Here is a 15,000-nt window from a genome sequence, read left to right on the forward strand (position 1 = left end):
TGAGAAATTAAGAGGGCATTGTGGCTATTACAATTACATACAGTATATATCTGATAAAAGTGACCAGTAGATTCTACATATGTATAATATAGATATAGATATATATATATATATATATATTGTATATATATATATATATATATATATATATATATATATATATATATATATATATATATATATATATACATATATACATATACATATACATATACATATACATATACATATATATATATATATATATATATATATATATATATATATATATATATATATATATATATATATATATATATAAATATATATATATATATATATATATATATATATATATATATATATATATATATATATATATATATATATATATATATATATATATATTAACTTTATCATATACAATTGTTCTGTGCATTAGTAGAATTACTAAAAGGACCTCATTCAAACTGGATGGTATCTAATGGAGTTTTTATTCAAAAGTTGCAAGCTTTCTTGGACAAACAGTCCACATTATCAAGTATCCGTACAATGAGCAGACGCGTAGTCCGGCTGTATTTATATCTGTGTGCTGGGTACTTTTAATCCTATAATCGCCCAGCTCTTCCTGTGTGACCTCCACCCCCTCTTGACCTTGGTCTTTCTCTGATTCCTCCTCACAGGTGACCGTTTTCCGTGCACTCTCTTACGTTTTTTCTTCGTTTCCTTGCTACTGTGGAGTGTACGATTTTTCTAGATATGCTGTCTTCAAAGCCGTTTCCGGTGTTCCCTGCCATCGTGTTGTTGGTGCAAGTTATGAAGGCGTTCTCTACAACCAGTCTAGATGTTTTGTTGGTGTTCCTGTACAGAAAACTCATATTTTCCCAGTCTGTTCTGTGATCATTTTCCCAACAGTGTTTGGCAACTGCCGACGTCTGATCATAACGCCTTATGTTCTGCAGATGTTGTTTGCTTCGCTCTTTACATGATTTGCCAGTTTCGCCATAGTACCTTTCTTCACAGTCTAGACACACAGCCATATAAATCCCCCCTCTAATCTCTTCCCCCTCTACCGACTTTTGGTTTCTAACTATTTTATTCCTAATGGTGTTTTTGTAGCTGCCTATCAATTTGAAATTATGTAGCTTACTGTTGATGGGTGCAATGGAGTTGTTGTCCGGGACTGTAATTATTTTCTTTCCTACCAAATGTTCCTTTTCTATCCTTTCCCTCTCCCAAAATAGTTTTTCCTTGCTTTGATATGTGCCCACCCCACCAATACTTAGGGTAGCCTAATCTCCTAAAAACTCTCCTCAGGTAATCCAACTCTTCGTCTAAAATTCGGGACTGCAAATCCTATAAGCCCTGATGGCCAACCCTGTCATTAATCCTATTTTTATTTCTTTCCTATGACTGGAGAACCTATGTATGTATGAATTGGTGTGTGTCTTCTTCCTATATACCTTGAATTTTAAATTCTCCCCTACCCTCTTGACCAGGACATCCAAGAAAGGAATTTCTCCCTCCTTCTCTATTTCTAATGTGAACTTAATGTGTTCATTTAGTTTATTTATGTTTTCTAAAAACTTGTGTAGATCTTCCCTTTCTCCCTTGTAAATGATCAAGATATCATCCACGTATCTTACCCATTTTACGATATTTAAGTTCCCTTTATTTACTTTGCCCACCTCTTCCTTTTCAAACCATTCTATATTTCCCACCCTGATCTAGCCAAAAAAGCTTGGGTGCTATTTCGGGATGGTGCATTGTGGGTAGAATTAGTAGTAGCGGTGGTGGGACCGTTGTATCGGCACCTCTTAGGCAGAGGGTTTTTTGGTGAGGAGGAGTCTATTGGGTTAAGTGTCTGTGGTAGTGGCTTCCACTGCTCCTAGATGACATACCGACATCCTATAAGGATGTATCGATCCAGAGGTAGTAACTCTGGCATCCTATTGGCTTTTTTCTCTGGTATATCTAGCAATACTTATACCTAGAAATGTGTGCTGTATAGGGACATTTCACTCAGCGACACAGGACAAGCCCAGAAAACTACTTGTGATAAAGTTCCCATTTGTCATCCATAGCACACCCACATAAATTACCTACTTACTGCAATGCAAAAGTTGTAATTATACCATAGAAACTATGAAAACATAAACAACAAAGTAGCATCACATTTTCCGTAAAACAAGTGGCGCACACACACACACACACACACACACACACACACACACACACACACTCTCTCTCTCTCTCTCTCTCTCTGGAAAAAGACGATGCAGTTATAAAATAATAATCTAAAACTACATAACACAAATAAGCATACATGTCACATATACATAAAAAAATATTTCTTCTCTCTCTCTCTCTCTCTCTCTCAGAAAAAGGTAAATGCTGTAATTATAGGATAAAAATATTAAACTATAAAAAACAAATAAACATACATGTTAATATATACATAAACTTTCCTCTCTCTCTCTCTCTCACACAGAAAAAATATCATGTAATTATAGAATAAAAATCTAAAACTATACAAAACAAATAAGCATACATGTTATATATGAACAAAAAATACCAGGAACACTCAACAAAAATGATCCTCAATATGTCTGCTGATTTGTGCAATATTTTTTCTTTGATGTTTGTACGCATCATCAAAAGTGAAGGACATAAATTTGGATGACGTCTATATCAGTAATCAGCAAGTGAAAGGCTTAAAGGTCTTGGTCATCTTCCAGGAAATTCATCGTGTCAAAATTTGATTTAAAGAAAAGTCCAAATAAATGGATAATACAGTATTCAATATATTCCAAGGTTCTACCATAACTTCAATATCTTCTTCACTTGCTACAACCAGCATAGAATCAGCCGTTTCACATGAGGAATAGGGTGTATTTATATCCAAGGCCAAGCCAAAGGTCATCAACTGTGTCGAGTCGTCAAGAGGCCCAGGGGTACAACTTTATTTATTCATGTAAAACACATAATATGAAACTATAAATTTTAAAATGACTGTCACCCAGTGTTTGAAGTGGTATATACAACCGGAATGATTTTACAGTACTAGGAACTTTTCTCTTTCTGGAATGTATCTGGAGAATGAGCCACCATACACTTAGACTACCACAAAGTGATGGGTCTGTGATATAACAAATTCACTTATAAACTTATACAAACATATTCTTTTGCTATTTTATTTTATTTGCATTAATAATATTCTACTGCTAAGAAACTGACAGTTTTCATTTTTCTCAAGTTTGAAATTTGTCTTGCACAAGAATTTTTACAATTTGCAATACAACTGGAAATGAAGACAAATACCTCTAAATCAAAATACTGAAAGAAAATCATAATCTTACATGGAATTCTACACTGTACTTACTTCCAGGTTCACAGTAAGTGTTGTGACGATAAAAGAAATATAGTGCCACAAAGAAACTGGTAACATTAGCAATCATCAACTGTTTCTGAAAGAAGAACCTTACATATAATCTACATCCACACAGAGATTCTCTGCACAAAATATTAAAAATACTGAAGTAATGACATTTTTCTTGAATACAAAACATATCTTGAAAAACAATTTGTATTTTTCATCTGTATACAAACCATAGCCTTGTATACAGGAGTACCTTTCAGCAAGAGCTGCAACTGGTTAAAACTTGGTAACAAGGTGGTTAACAGGTGGAGATGGGGGGTACAGTAGTAGAGCCCTGGGCTTGAGTGCCCCTTCTAAGGCGAGAAGGGGTTACTCAAATTAGGAACCATTTGGCAAACCCTGACATCTCCCATGGGATAATCCATGCCAGAAGAAAGTCTGGTCCTGGTAAACCCCAGAAAAGGGTACTGGATTAAACTCTACCTATTTCCCACGCCCCCTTCTTACAAGAGAGAGGACAAGGGAGACTATCATAAACCAAGAGAGGATGCCTAAAATGCAATCACCCGTACCCTCCCAACTCTGGCATGTACTTTGGCCCAGATGCTGCTCTCAAAAGGAGAAATAAGGACGGAATGGAATCCAGTTTTTCAACTGCTACCTCCAAATACTGACCTTGTCCAAATGGAGCTCACATGATTACATAACTTGCTGGACAGTTATCACAGATCCCAAAGAAGAATGTTCAGGACTGTGAGTGACACCCCTCTGGTAGAATGAGGAGTGGGGAGTCTGATAAATCAGATATCCAACCTAATTACCAGGAAACCTGAAAATTTAAACCAAACAGTGAGGGACAAACTAGTGCCCTTGACTTCGAGGTCTCTTCCATGGGAAGGGAACCAATCTCCTTCTCTGAGAACCCAAATGAAGCTAAAAGAAAGAGTTCCTAGATAATTCTTTCCATCACTAAGCAGTACTAAAGACAGAGGGATACAATCCCATTCTGAGCGAGGATAAGTTTAGAAACTCTCAACTCTTATTAAGAAAGATGAGTCCTGAGCTACCATTCCTACTGAGGAACAATGGAATGACAGAAACCCTCATACTACTGTACTGTTGTAAATTTACAGAGCTGTTTGAAGGGGCAGACAGCTGCCAATTAGGCTTTTACAATCAATAGATCTGATTTTTGGAAACAACAGATTGTCTTATACAACTATTTTATTTACAAGAAACTCATGTAGATTGTACAATCAGTTTGTGACAGTGCCACTCTCATTTGTCAACCATCCTACCTAACCAATCTGCTAACTTAAATCTAAGAAAACACATGTCACCACTAAAGATTTTTTTCTTTTTAACCTCGACCTTTACTTAGATTTTGATGGCATCAAAAGATCAAAAGAAACACAATGCATAAGTCAATATATTTTCTTACCCTAAATATCCTAACGTAATAATTTATACAAACATGCACACAATCCTTATATTTAATACTTAGCCTAAGACTTATATATGTGCTAAGATACAGAGGGGCTTTAAGAAGTCGACTGACTTTCACAATAAAGACTTCCTTCACTATTAAGACAAGCACTAACACTGCAATTATGTAACTTTTCATAACACTTGTTAACATCATCACAATTTTCTTTATCACCAGTACAGTAAACCCCATATTCACAGGAGGTGCATTCCGGACACACGCCCTCTAAAAACGCTTACAACTGCCTATCTTGAAAGCTCAAATAACAAATGTATGCTTAAAGTATCATCCTTCATCAAATATACTTTAAATCATTATCCTAATGCTGTATTATTCTTTGAAATTACATTATTAATATAATTTCAAAGTCATCTTAAACATTAGTACCCTTAAAAATATATACATACAACCCAACAGCAAAAACAGAGAGAGAGAGAGAGAGAGAGAGAGAGAGAGAGAGAGAGAGAGAGAGAGAGAGAGAGAGAGAAATTTATTTCGATTCTACCAACTTTTATTTCTGGAGAGAGAGAGAGAGAGAGAGAGAGAGAGAGAGAGAGAGAGAGAGAGAGATTGATTTGATCACTTGTGGCAATATTTATCTACCCTAAGTCAGAAATGTCAAGTAATTTGACATATTTGATAGGTTCACCCTTCCTGCTGAGCTCAAAAACTCAGGAAAAGATTGGGGTTGAAATTTGTTTGTTTACATTTTTTCATAAATTACTACAGAAATGCATGAATGTCATATTATTATTGTTATTATTATTATTATTATTATTATTATTATTATTATTAATTATTGTTATTATTATTATGTAAATCATTTATTTATTGTACAAAACAAATAAACATGCCATAAAAACTCTATCTTTCCTGAGAACAGAGAGAGAGAGAGAGAGAGAGAGAGAGAGAGAGAGAGAGAGAGAGAGAGAGAGAGAGAGAGAGAGATTTTTTACCACTAAGTTGGCAACACAATGTCCACCCAACACAACGTCCACCCAACCCAACGTCCACCCAACCCATACTGTCAGGTTACTTGACATATCTGACAGGTTCACCCTCCCTCCCCTCCCTCCAAGTCTTAAGCAGAAGATTAGGGGTCGATATGAATACCTTTAAAATTTTACATAATGTATTAATTTATAAACTACAATCTTACTAATTCACTATAGTATTTTCTTTGATGAATTGATATTATTACTGTTTACCTTAATATTAATATTTGAAAATTAGTAAATCATTTATTTATTATAAAAAAACAAATAAATATCTCAGTGAGAGAGAGAGAAAGAGAGAAAGAGAGAGAGAATTAATTTATTTCTCAGTGAGAGAGAATTATTATTTTTATTTGTCATTATTTAATCTTATTAAACTTAATATTATCAATTGAAAATTAGTATTGTAAATCATTATTTCATTATAAAATGTACACTCAAATAGAGCACAGTATTTAGTCACAAAAATAATACGAAAATACAGAATATTGCTCTACAAAAAAATTCGCAAATGGGTGAGTTTCCCACAAATAATTTATAGATAGGTTTCACAGAAAATTCAGCAAATCGCTCAGTCCGCAAATTGTGAGAACGCGAATATCGGGGTTTACTGTATACATACATATTTACATACATGCATATACACACATACATATATATTTCTGAGTCCAGCCCCGTGTCAGCCGGTGAAATTCCATACTAACACGAATTTCTAGGTATAAATTGCTAGATATACCAGAGAAAAAGAGCTTTCAGGAATGCTGGGGTTACTACCCCCAGATCGAGCGTCTTCCCTAAGGAAGACGTTGGTATAACCAAGGGTGAGTGAAAGGATCACAACCACAGAGCTACACTCGATAGATATCCCTATGTCAAAACCCCTGGAAGAGAGCGGTGAGCCGTTACAGCTCCCACACACAGGCGTCCGCCAGACCAGCGACACCAGCGCCACCTACTTCATTCCATTTTCTAGCACGTGACTGTTCATCCTCGGAATTTTTGTGCTTGTGCCTTTTTGGGTGTTTTCCTGCTTTTCGCCATGTCTTCTGGCAGTTTCACCATCTCTAAGTTAAGTACCATCTTATTGTGGGGTTTTTTCGATAAGTTTGGCTGCATCTGTCCTTAATTCACAATTATGAGATTGTTGTTATGACGCCACCGGGTCCCCCAGCCAGCCATGCCGACCGTGAGGCTGCCCCTTCAGTCTTTTCTGTCGGGGTTGTCTCTTTTGTCGTTATATTACTTATCTTTCCCCCTTGATCTCTTCCTGGCGGTGTTTCCTCACGGTGGTTTATTGGAGTTTTGTTTAATTTTTTTATGAACCCCATAACGAGTCCCCTATAGGGTTCCCGTCATACCCCGCTAGGTCTCCCCTCCAGGATGAGTTCCTAGTTGGTCCTAGTTATTTACTATTATTTTTATTATATTTTGGCGTTGGTGCTATATATATATTTGTTTTGTTACCTCTTCTTCGGGGAAGCGGCAGCTCTAGGTTTATTGTTTATCCGCTCCTCCGAGGTAGGCTACGCACCTCGCATGAGCACATTATTCTTAGAAATTATTCTTATATATATTGTGTTATTGTGATGGTTTTTATATTATGTTGTGTGTGGGTTTTTCTCCCTTGCCTATCATGTTAGGCTCAGTTTGCTTCCTTGTCCTCTCGCCTCCTCATAGGTTAGGTGGGAGCGGTTCATCGGGTTGAGGGAGTTTTGTTGCTGTTTCCTCCATGGCCGTTTTTGGGGTGGCAGAGTGAGCCCCTTTGTTCTCCCCCCCTTTGAAGGAGTGGAGTTCATTGGGTGTGCCTCCTCTAGGCTATTCGCCTTTTGCCCCCTCCTTTTTCGGTCCTGGTTGGTTCTCGGCACAGAAATTTCTCTCCCTGTTATCCCTTCCTCCACCCTTCCTTACTTCCTTCCGTTAGCCTAGGCTAGGCCTAAGCTCGGGTATTTATCTAGGCTTTGCCTAGTCAGGAGTTGGGCGTTGATTTCTTGGTCGCATCCTTCCCTCAGGAGTAGGCTTGTCCTGCCAAGCTCATATTATGTTTCTTGGCGTGGAGTGTGCTTGCAGTTGAGCCGGGTGAATCATTTTCCCTTGTCTCCTGTTTTCACTTCTCGTAGCCTACTCCTCTTCCCCTACCCCACCACCCTCCCTCCCCTTCATCTCAAGCCAGCTCTTGCCCTTCTCGTGCGGGGTGACGCTAGATGGCGTTTCTCCGAGTTGGGGACTCCCTCTGGTGGAGAGATTCGCTCCCTCCCAGAACTAGTCCCCTAAGCAGCGCTGTGTTTGTTTTGATGTTTTGTTTACCACTCTCAAGATCGAGCGGGTTTGAACATTCTTTCCTTGATCTTAACCACTCTCCGTCGGGTTGCTTTGGTTGGGTTGTTGACGCCTGCTCCGGCTTATGTTATACTTGGCCTTTCATGACGGGCACCTCACCCACCTTTGTTTCCTGGCGGGAGGTCCGACAGAGGGGGAGTATGAGTGAGGGGATAACTCCGGTCTCCGGAGTTGATTTTCTCATTTTTACCATCACTTGTATATCATATATATTTATATTATCTGGCGGAGTGAGCTTCTCACTCCGCCACTATACTTATTTTGTGTTTATTGAGTCCGGTGCTCCACCCTGGGGTTCCGCCGTCTTTTTTGCTGGCAGCCCTTGTGGTGGGTCCCTGTTGTCTCAAACTTTCCGTTCCGCCGGAGTATTCCGGTGACCGGGAGTATCTTGCCTTCCACTCTGTTTAAGTTATGGCTTGGTGGTCTCGTCCCTGACGAGGGGTTTTTCTCTCCACCGGAGCACTCTGGTAGTAAGCGGAGATACCCTGGCCTTCCAGCTTTAGGTTACTTAGAGTGGTAGGTTCATGTACTTTTCTTACACTTACAGACTGTTCGTTGTGAGGAGCCGGGGTGCACCACTTCTCTCCAGCAACCATATGGGCACGTGGTGTGCCGGACCCACGCTGGCTGTGCGGTCCGGTTGGATGACCTGATTGTTTGGCACCCTGATGGCTGTGAGGTTTGCTTTGCTCTGTGCGCTGGCATCCAGGACGAAATCGGTAGGATATAGCTTCTCCTTTATTACGCTCCTCATATCTGTGTAGTGCTTATATGGTTTTTCCGGGCTTACTTCGTTCAACCCTAATTGTCTGTTTCTTACAGACGGACGAGTCCTCCAAGAAGACTTCCCTTGAGTCTCTCCGCGCCTGGGTGGCTGGGTTCGGAAGAAACGTTCGGTCGGGAAGCCTTATGTCCTCGACGCGAAGTTGAGGGACCTGCTTTACCCCGCCGCCCGGGTGGCTGCTGCGGTTCCGGAAGAACTAGCCAACCCTATTATTCAGCAGATCTGGGATGCGACCCAGCCACCCCAAGAGGACATCCTGTACGCGGAGGTGTCGGAGGATGTCGCCGCGTTAGACTTGGACCTGGAACCAATGAACACGGAACCGGACCAGGTGGTAGGTGGCGAGGTAAGTGAGGTTGCGGGGCGGGCCCCCTTGACTCCCCATCTTCCTCTGTGTCTTCTTTTTGCAGGTTTTGCCAAGTCTTCCATCTTGGGTGACAGGGCTCCATCAGCTGTCCCCAAGCTGAAGCTGAAGACTTCATGGAAGGCGAAGGGCTTTAAGTCCTCGTCTTCAGGCCCCGTCGAAGGCTAAGGTCTCCGTACCTGTAGCCTCCGGGAGCAAACCTGGAACCTCCGGCAAAGGCGCGAGTAAGAGGGCATCAAAACCAAGCCCTCCTCGCCAGCCTGCCTTTGATCCGAGGCGTTTGCAAAACTCGTTAAACGAGAGGTTCTCGGCGGAGGTCGAGTCTAAGTTTACAAAATTTCTGAGAAACTTACCAGCCATGATAACATACTGGTGGGAATGGCTCGCCTGGCGGAGTCGAACCGCAGTATGCTATCCCTGACACGGCTGATCTCCTCCTTTGACGTTGGGAACCCTTGGCGTTTTGCCCTCCGTGCTATTCAACGAGGATACTCTGACTGTTGAAGGTCTTGGCACGAGACGGTTGGAGGAACTTGGGAGTTCTTTCCTCCCGATCTCCTGCCCCCTTACCCAGGCTTCGTTAGGCTGACGGAAGAAGCCTGGATTCGCTCAGACAAGGTCCCTAGAGAGACAGTGATCTTCCCTAGGGACCAAGCTCAGTCGGCTCTCCTCGCACTCTGACGGAGTGGCAGGCAGATAACACGAAACTTACACCCTTTCAAGGGCAACTATACCATGTTCACCCTGGGTGATAAGTTACCCACTCCTTGCCTTAAACAAAGTGGCTCTGGCTACGGCTCGGCGTGCTTTTGACGGCAACCCCTTGCCTCAACTAAGGGAGACAGACTCCACATCCCTGGTATTCCCAGGGGTGAGGAGTTCTGGATTGACGCCCGTCCACTTTTACTGTGGGAAAGTTGGACGCCTTCTGTGCATCAACCCAATTCAGCGAGCAGCTCCTAAGCTCCCGGAAGCCCTGCTGAAGTCTGAATTGAGGCCCGGACTAGGCTAGCCCGGTCATTGAACTCCGTCTGCCTCACAGAAGCTACTGCCGTCTCCTGTGCAGACGAGCCCTTCTTTCAGGTCCTGGCTAAATCCCTGTTAGCAGGGTTTCAGACAGACCTTGCGATTTCATGATGGCTAAGCTGGAGTGCAGAAAGTTCATCTTTGCCGATGCCACCATACGTCATGAGCCTAACAAGCTCATGAAGAGCTCCATCTGGGGCCCTAACCTCTTCCCAGAAGAAGAGGTAGTCAGTGTGCTCAGGGAGGCTACTAGAGCTAACCAGAGTCTTCGCTCTCGCTGGGGTATCTCAGCTTATAAGCGTAAGACCCCAGAATCTGGCGGCCCCCAGACTAAAGGTGGTAAGCGGTTCAGGAGACACAAGAGGCCTCATCGTCAGACGGTAGTTCAAGCTGTCCCGGTCTCAGCAGTTGCACAGCCCTCTACCTCAAAGCTCATCCCCAACAATATGTGCTGGTCCAACCAGCCCCATTCCCTGCTGCACCCTCGCATGTTGCCTCACCAGCGCACAACCCTACCTATGAAGGCCGTGGGTTCTTTCACGGCCTTAATAGGAGTGCAAGGGGGAAGAGGTCAAAGCCCCTTACAGAGGCAAGCCCAACACCCCAAGAGGTAAACCTGGACGTGGTAGAGGAAACAAACCCGCTTCCTCCCACTGAGAACAGTCAGGTAGGTGGTCGCCTTTACTGGTTCAGAAACCAGTGGTCCTTCAGCCCTTGGGCACACAGCATTGTGTCCAAAGGTCTAGGATGGAGTGGACCAAAGAGAACCCCCCCTCTGATCAGGTTTTACCAGCCACCCTCAAAAGTCCTACAGGACTACATGGCGGAATTGCTCAACAAGCGAGCAATAAAGAAAGTAAGGCACCTCAAGTTTCAAGGCAGGTTGTTCACTGTTCCCAAGAAGGACTCCGATCAGCAAAGAGTGATCCTGGATCTGTCGCGTCTAAATCATTACATAAAATGCGACAAATTTCGCATGCTTATGGTAGCACAGGTACGGACTCTACTTCGCGTGGAGCCGTCACCACCTCTATCGATCTTTCAGACGCTTACTATCACATCCCGGTTGCGCGGAGCTTCTCTCCGTTCCTGGGTTTCAGACTCGGGAATCAAGCCTACTCCTTCAGGGTCATGCCTTTCGGTCTAAATATTGCACCCAGGATATTTACAAACTGGTGGACACGGTAGTTCAGCAACTCCGGTCCCGAGGATATCCCTAGCAGCGTACCTGACGATTGGATAATTTGGGCTCCAACAGTTCTAGAATGCCAGAAGGCCACGTCCACGGTCATCAACTTCCTGGAGTCGCGTTAGGTTTTCAACTGAACAGAGAGAAGTCCCGCCTGACTCCGGAGTCCCGGTTTCAGTGGCTGGGTCTCCAGTGGGATCTGTCCTCTCACACGCTTATCCCTCCCGCCTCCCAAGCGGAAGGAGATAGCCTCCTTACCAGGAAATTCCTGAAAGACAAAGCAGCATCCCGCTGGGCCCAAGAAAGAATCCTCGGTTCCCTTCAACTTGCCTCAGTGACGGACCTGCTCTTAAAAGCAAAATTAAAAGACATAAACAGAGTGTGGCGGAGTCGAGCCAATGTCAGGCTCAGAGACAAGGTCTCCTCCATTCCCTCGGATTTTAAAGGCAGACTGCGGCCTTGGTCCACAGTCAGCGGCCTGTCCAAAACACTCCCGCTTCAGTTTCCCCCTCCGGCGCTGGTAGTTCACATGGACGCCTCATTAAGCGGCTGGGAGGGTATTCACAAAACAAAAGTACAAGGAACATGGTCTACAATGTTTCAACGTTCCATATAAACACCCTGGAAGCTATGGCGGTATTTCTAACCCTAAAGAAAATCCCACCCCAGCCGGATTCATATCAGGCTGGTGTTGGACAGCGCCGTGGTAGTTCATTGCATCAACAGGGCGGCTCCAAATCAGGTCGAGTGAAACCAGGTTATGGTAGCTATTTTCTCCCTGGCGAACAAGCACAGCTGGCATCTGTCAGCCACCCACCTAGCGGGGTGCGAACGTGGTGGCGGATTCCCTTGTTCAGGACCACTCCGTTGGAGACGGAGTGGTCTCTGGACGGAGAGTCATTCAATTGGATTTGCCGCCGGGTTCCGGGTCTCCAAGTGGATCTGTTCACGCGACGGAGAGCAACTTCAAGCTTCCTGTTATGTGGCTCCGAACCTGGATCCTCAGGCGTTACGCCACGGACGCAATGACCATAGACTGGAACCATTGGGAGAAGATTTATCTATTTCCCCAATAAATTTGCTGCTGAAAGTACTGCACAAACTCAGGTCATTCAAAGGTCAACCAGCCCTGGTAGCTCCCCTACTGGCCGAAGAGCAATTGGTTCCCTCTTCTTCAGGAACTTGGGTTATGGAGTCTTCGGATTCCCAATCCCAAACTGACCCAAACAGTACAAAACCAAGACTGTGTCAGCTTCCTCAAGAATTCAGAATGCCCTAGTTTTATGGACTTTATAAAGTTCGCAGCTCAAAAGGGAGCAAACATTGACCCTGTCAACACTCTGTTTTTAGAATCAGACAAGAGAGATTCTACTCTCAGACAATATGACTCAGCAGTCAAGAAATTGGCCTCCTTTTTGAAGACATCTGAAGCCAAACCATGACTACTAACCTAGCAGTTACCTTCTTTAGATCATTGTTTGAAAAAGGCCTTGCCCCGGCCACTATTACCACAGCTAAATCAGCCCTGAAGAAGGTATTTTTTATGGTTTTAAAATTGACCTTACAGATTCTTACTTTTCATCTATTCCTAGAGCATGCGCTGCCTGAGACCCGTATCACGCCCACATTCTGTTACGTGGTTCCTCAATGATGTGTTTAAGTTAGCATCCGAGATTGACAACTCTCAATGCACTTATTTGGATCTGTTAAGGAAAACTTTATTTTTTGATTAGCTTGGCTTCAGGTGCCAGAATTTCAGAGCTGTCGGTTCTCACTAGAGGTGATGATTTTGTTAACTTTCTCCCGTCCGGAGAAGCCCTCCTTTCTCCTGATCATAGATTTTAGCCAAAAATGAGGACCCTCAAGACAGGTGGTCTCCTTGGAAGGTGGTGCCCCTTCCACAGGACCAGTCCTTATGCCCAGTCTATACCTTAAAAGTCTTACCTTTTAAGAACTCCACAGTGTAAGTCGGGTCCTCTTTTATCAGGGAGAAAGGTGGAACTCTTTCGCTAAATGCAATAAGGCAACAAATTCTGTATTTCATTAAACAAGCTAACCCGGATTCAGTTCCTAAGGTTCATGATATTCGAGCAGTAGCTACTTCCACTAATTACTTTCATAATATGGATTTTTCAGAACTTACCAAATATACGGGTTGAAATCACCTCTAGTGTTTAAACGCCATTATTTAAAAATCACTCAAGCCCTGAAATTTTCTACAGTGGCTGTGGGGAGTGTCATTTCCCACCTTAATTACCCAATACCCTTTATCCTTCTCCCTTTCCCCCCGCCCGCCTGCCTCATTTACTTCTCTGCTTGTTCCTTGGATGATCATGCCTCACTGCCTTGCTCCTCATATTGATATTATTATTGTCTTTTTATTATATTTTGGGAACTGTATTTTGACATGCTGTGATTTTTTGTCTTAGGTACTGGGCTGTTTTTATTTTGCTCCATGTACCCCATATATTTCTCTCATAATGTTCATGTCTCTCTTATGTTTAGTTATAAGCCTATATTTACTCCTTAATCTTAAGTATTTTTGAATGTATTTTGCCTTATAGTCTTAAGTATTTTTGATGTATTTGGGGCCATGTTGTTTGGTGTATTGACTTTCTACTGTTTCATTTTTAAGGTCGTTGATAACCTTATTTTATTAATATGCATTTTTTTGCATCATGGAAGAGATATCCTCATTAAATCCATTTCCATAGCTTGTGTTTTTCTTCAGATTACCTTGTTTCCTTGTAGTTTGCAGTCTTGGCATGATTCTCTATCACTATTTCACCGGCTGACACGGGGCTGGACTCAGTAAAGGGATTTTGACAAAGGAAAATCTATTTCTGAGGAAGGCCCCTGTCACCCGTGACCCTCCCAGAAGTGGCTTCCGCTCCCCCGCTACTTGCACATGCCAAGCCTGGGGATGGTGTGCTAGCCTGGAATGAAGTAGGTGGCGCTGGTGTCGCCGGTCCTGGCGGACGCCTTGAGTGTGTGGGAGCTGTAACGGCTCACCGCTCTCTTCCGGGGTTTTGACATAGGGATATCTATCGAGTGTAGCTCTGTGGTTGTGATCCTTTCACTCACCCTTGGTTATACCGACATCTTCCTTAGGAAGACGCTCGATCTGGGGGTAGTAACCCCAACATTCCTGAAAGCTCTTTTCTCTGGTATATCTAGCAATTTATACCTAGAAATTCGTGCTGTATGGAATTTCACCGGGTGACACGGGACCTTCCTCAGAAATAGATTTTTCCTTTGTCAAAATCCCTTTTATATATATATATATATATATATATATATATATATATATATATATATATATATATATATATATATATATATATAGTATATATATATATATATATACATATATATATATATATATATATATATATATATATATATATATATATATATATATATATATATATATATATATATATATATATATATATATATAT

At 42.3% G+C, this 15,000-nt stretch overlaps 1 protein-coding gene across 1 annotated transcript in view; it reads right to left on the reverse strand.

The window, feature by feature from the left end:
* The window catches only part of PGAP2 (Post-GPI attachment to proteins 2), a 254,282-nt gene that overhangs the window by 26,171 nt on the left and 213,111 nt on the right, over window positions 1–15,000 (reverse strand). The window contains exon 5 of the mRNA XM_067104744.1: window positions 3,362–3,446. Coding sequence (XP_066960845.1) covers window positions 3,362–3,446 — 85 coding nt within the window. The remainder of the gene's footprint in view (window positions 1–3,361; window positions 3,447–15,000) is intronic.

This window comes from Macrobrachium rosenbergii, chromosome 6 (genome assembly GCF_040412425.1).
Source record: "Macrobrachium rosenbergii isolate ZJJX-2024 chromosome 6, ASM4041242v1, whole genome shotgun sequence".
Taxonomy (NCBI): Eukaryota; Metazoa; Arthropoda; class Malacostraca; order Decapoda; family Palaemonidae; genus Macrobrachium; species Macrobrachium rosenbergii.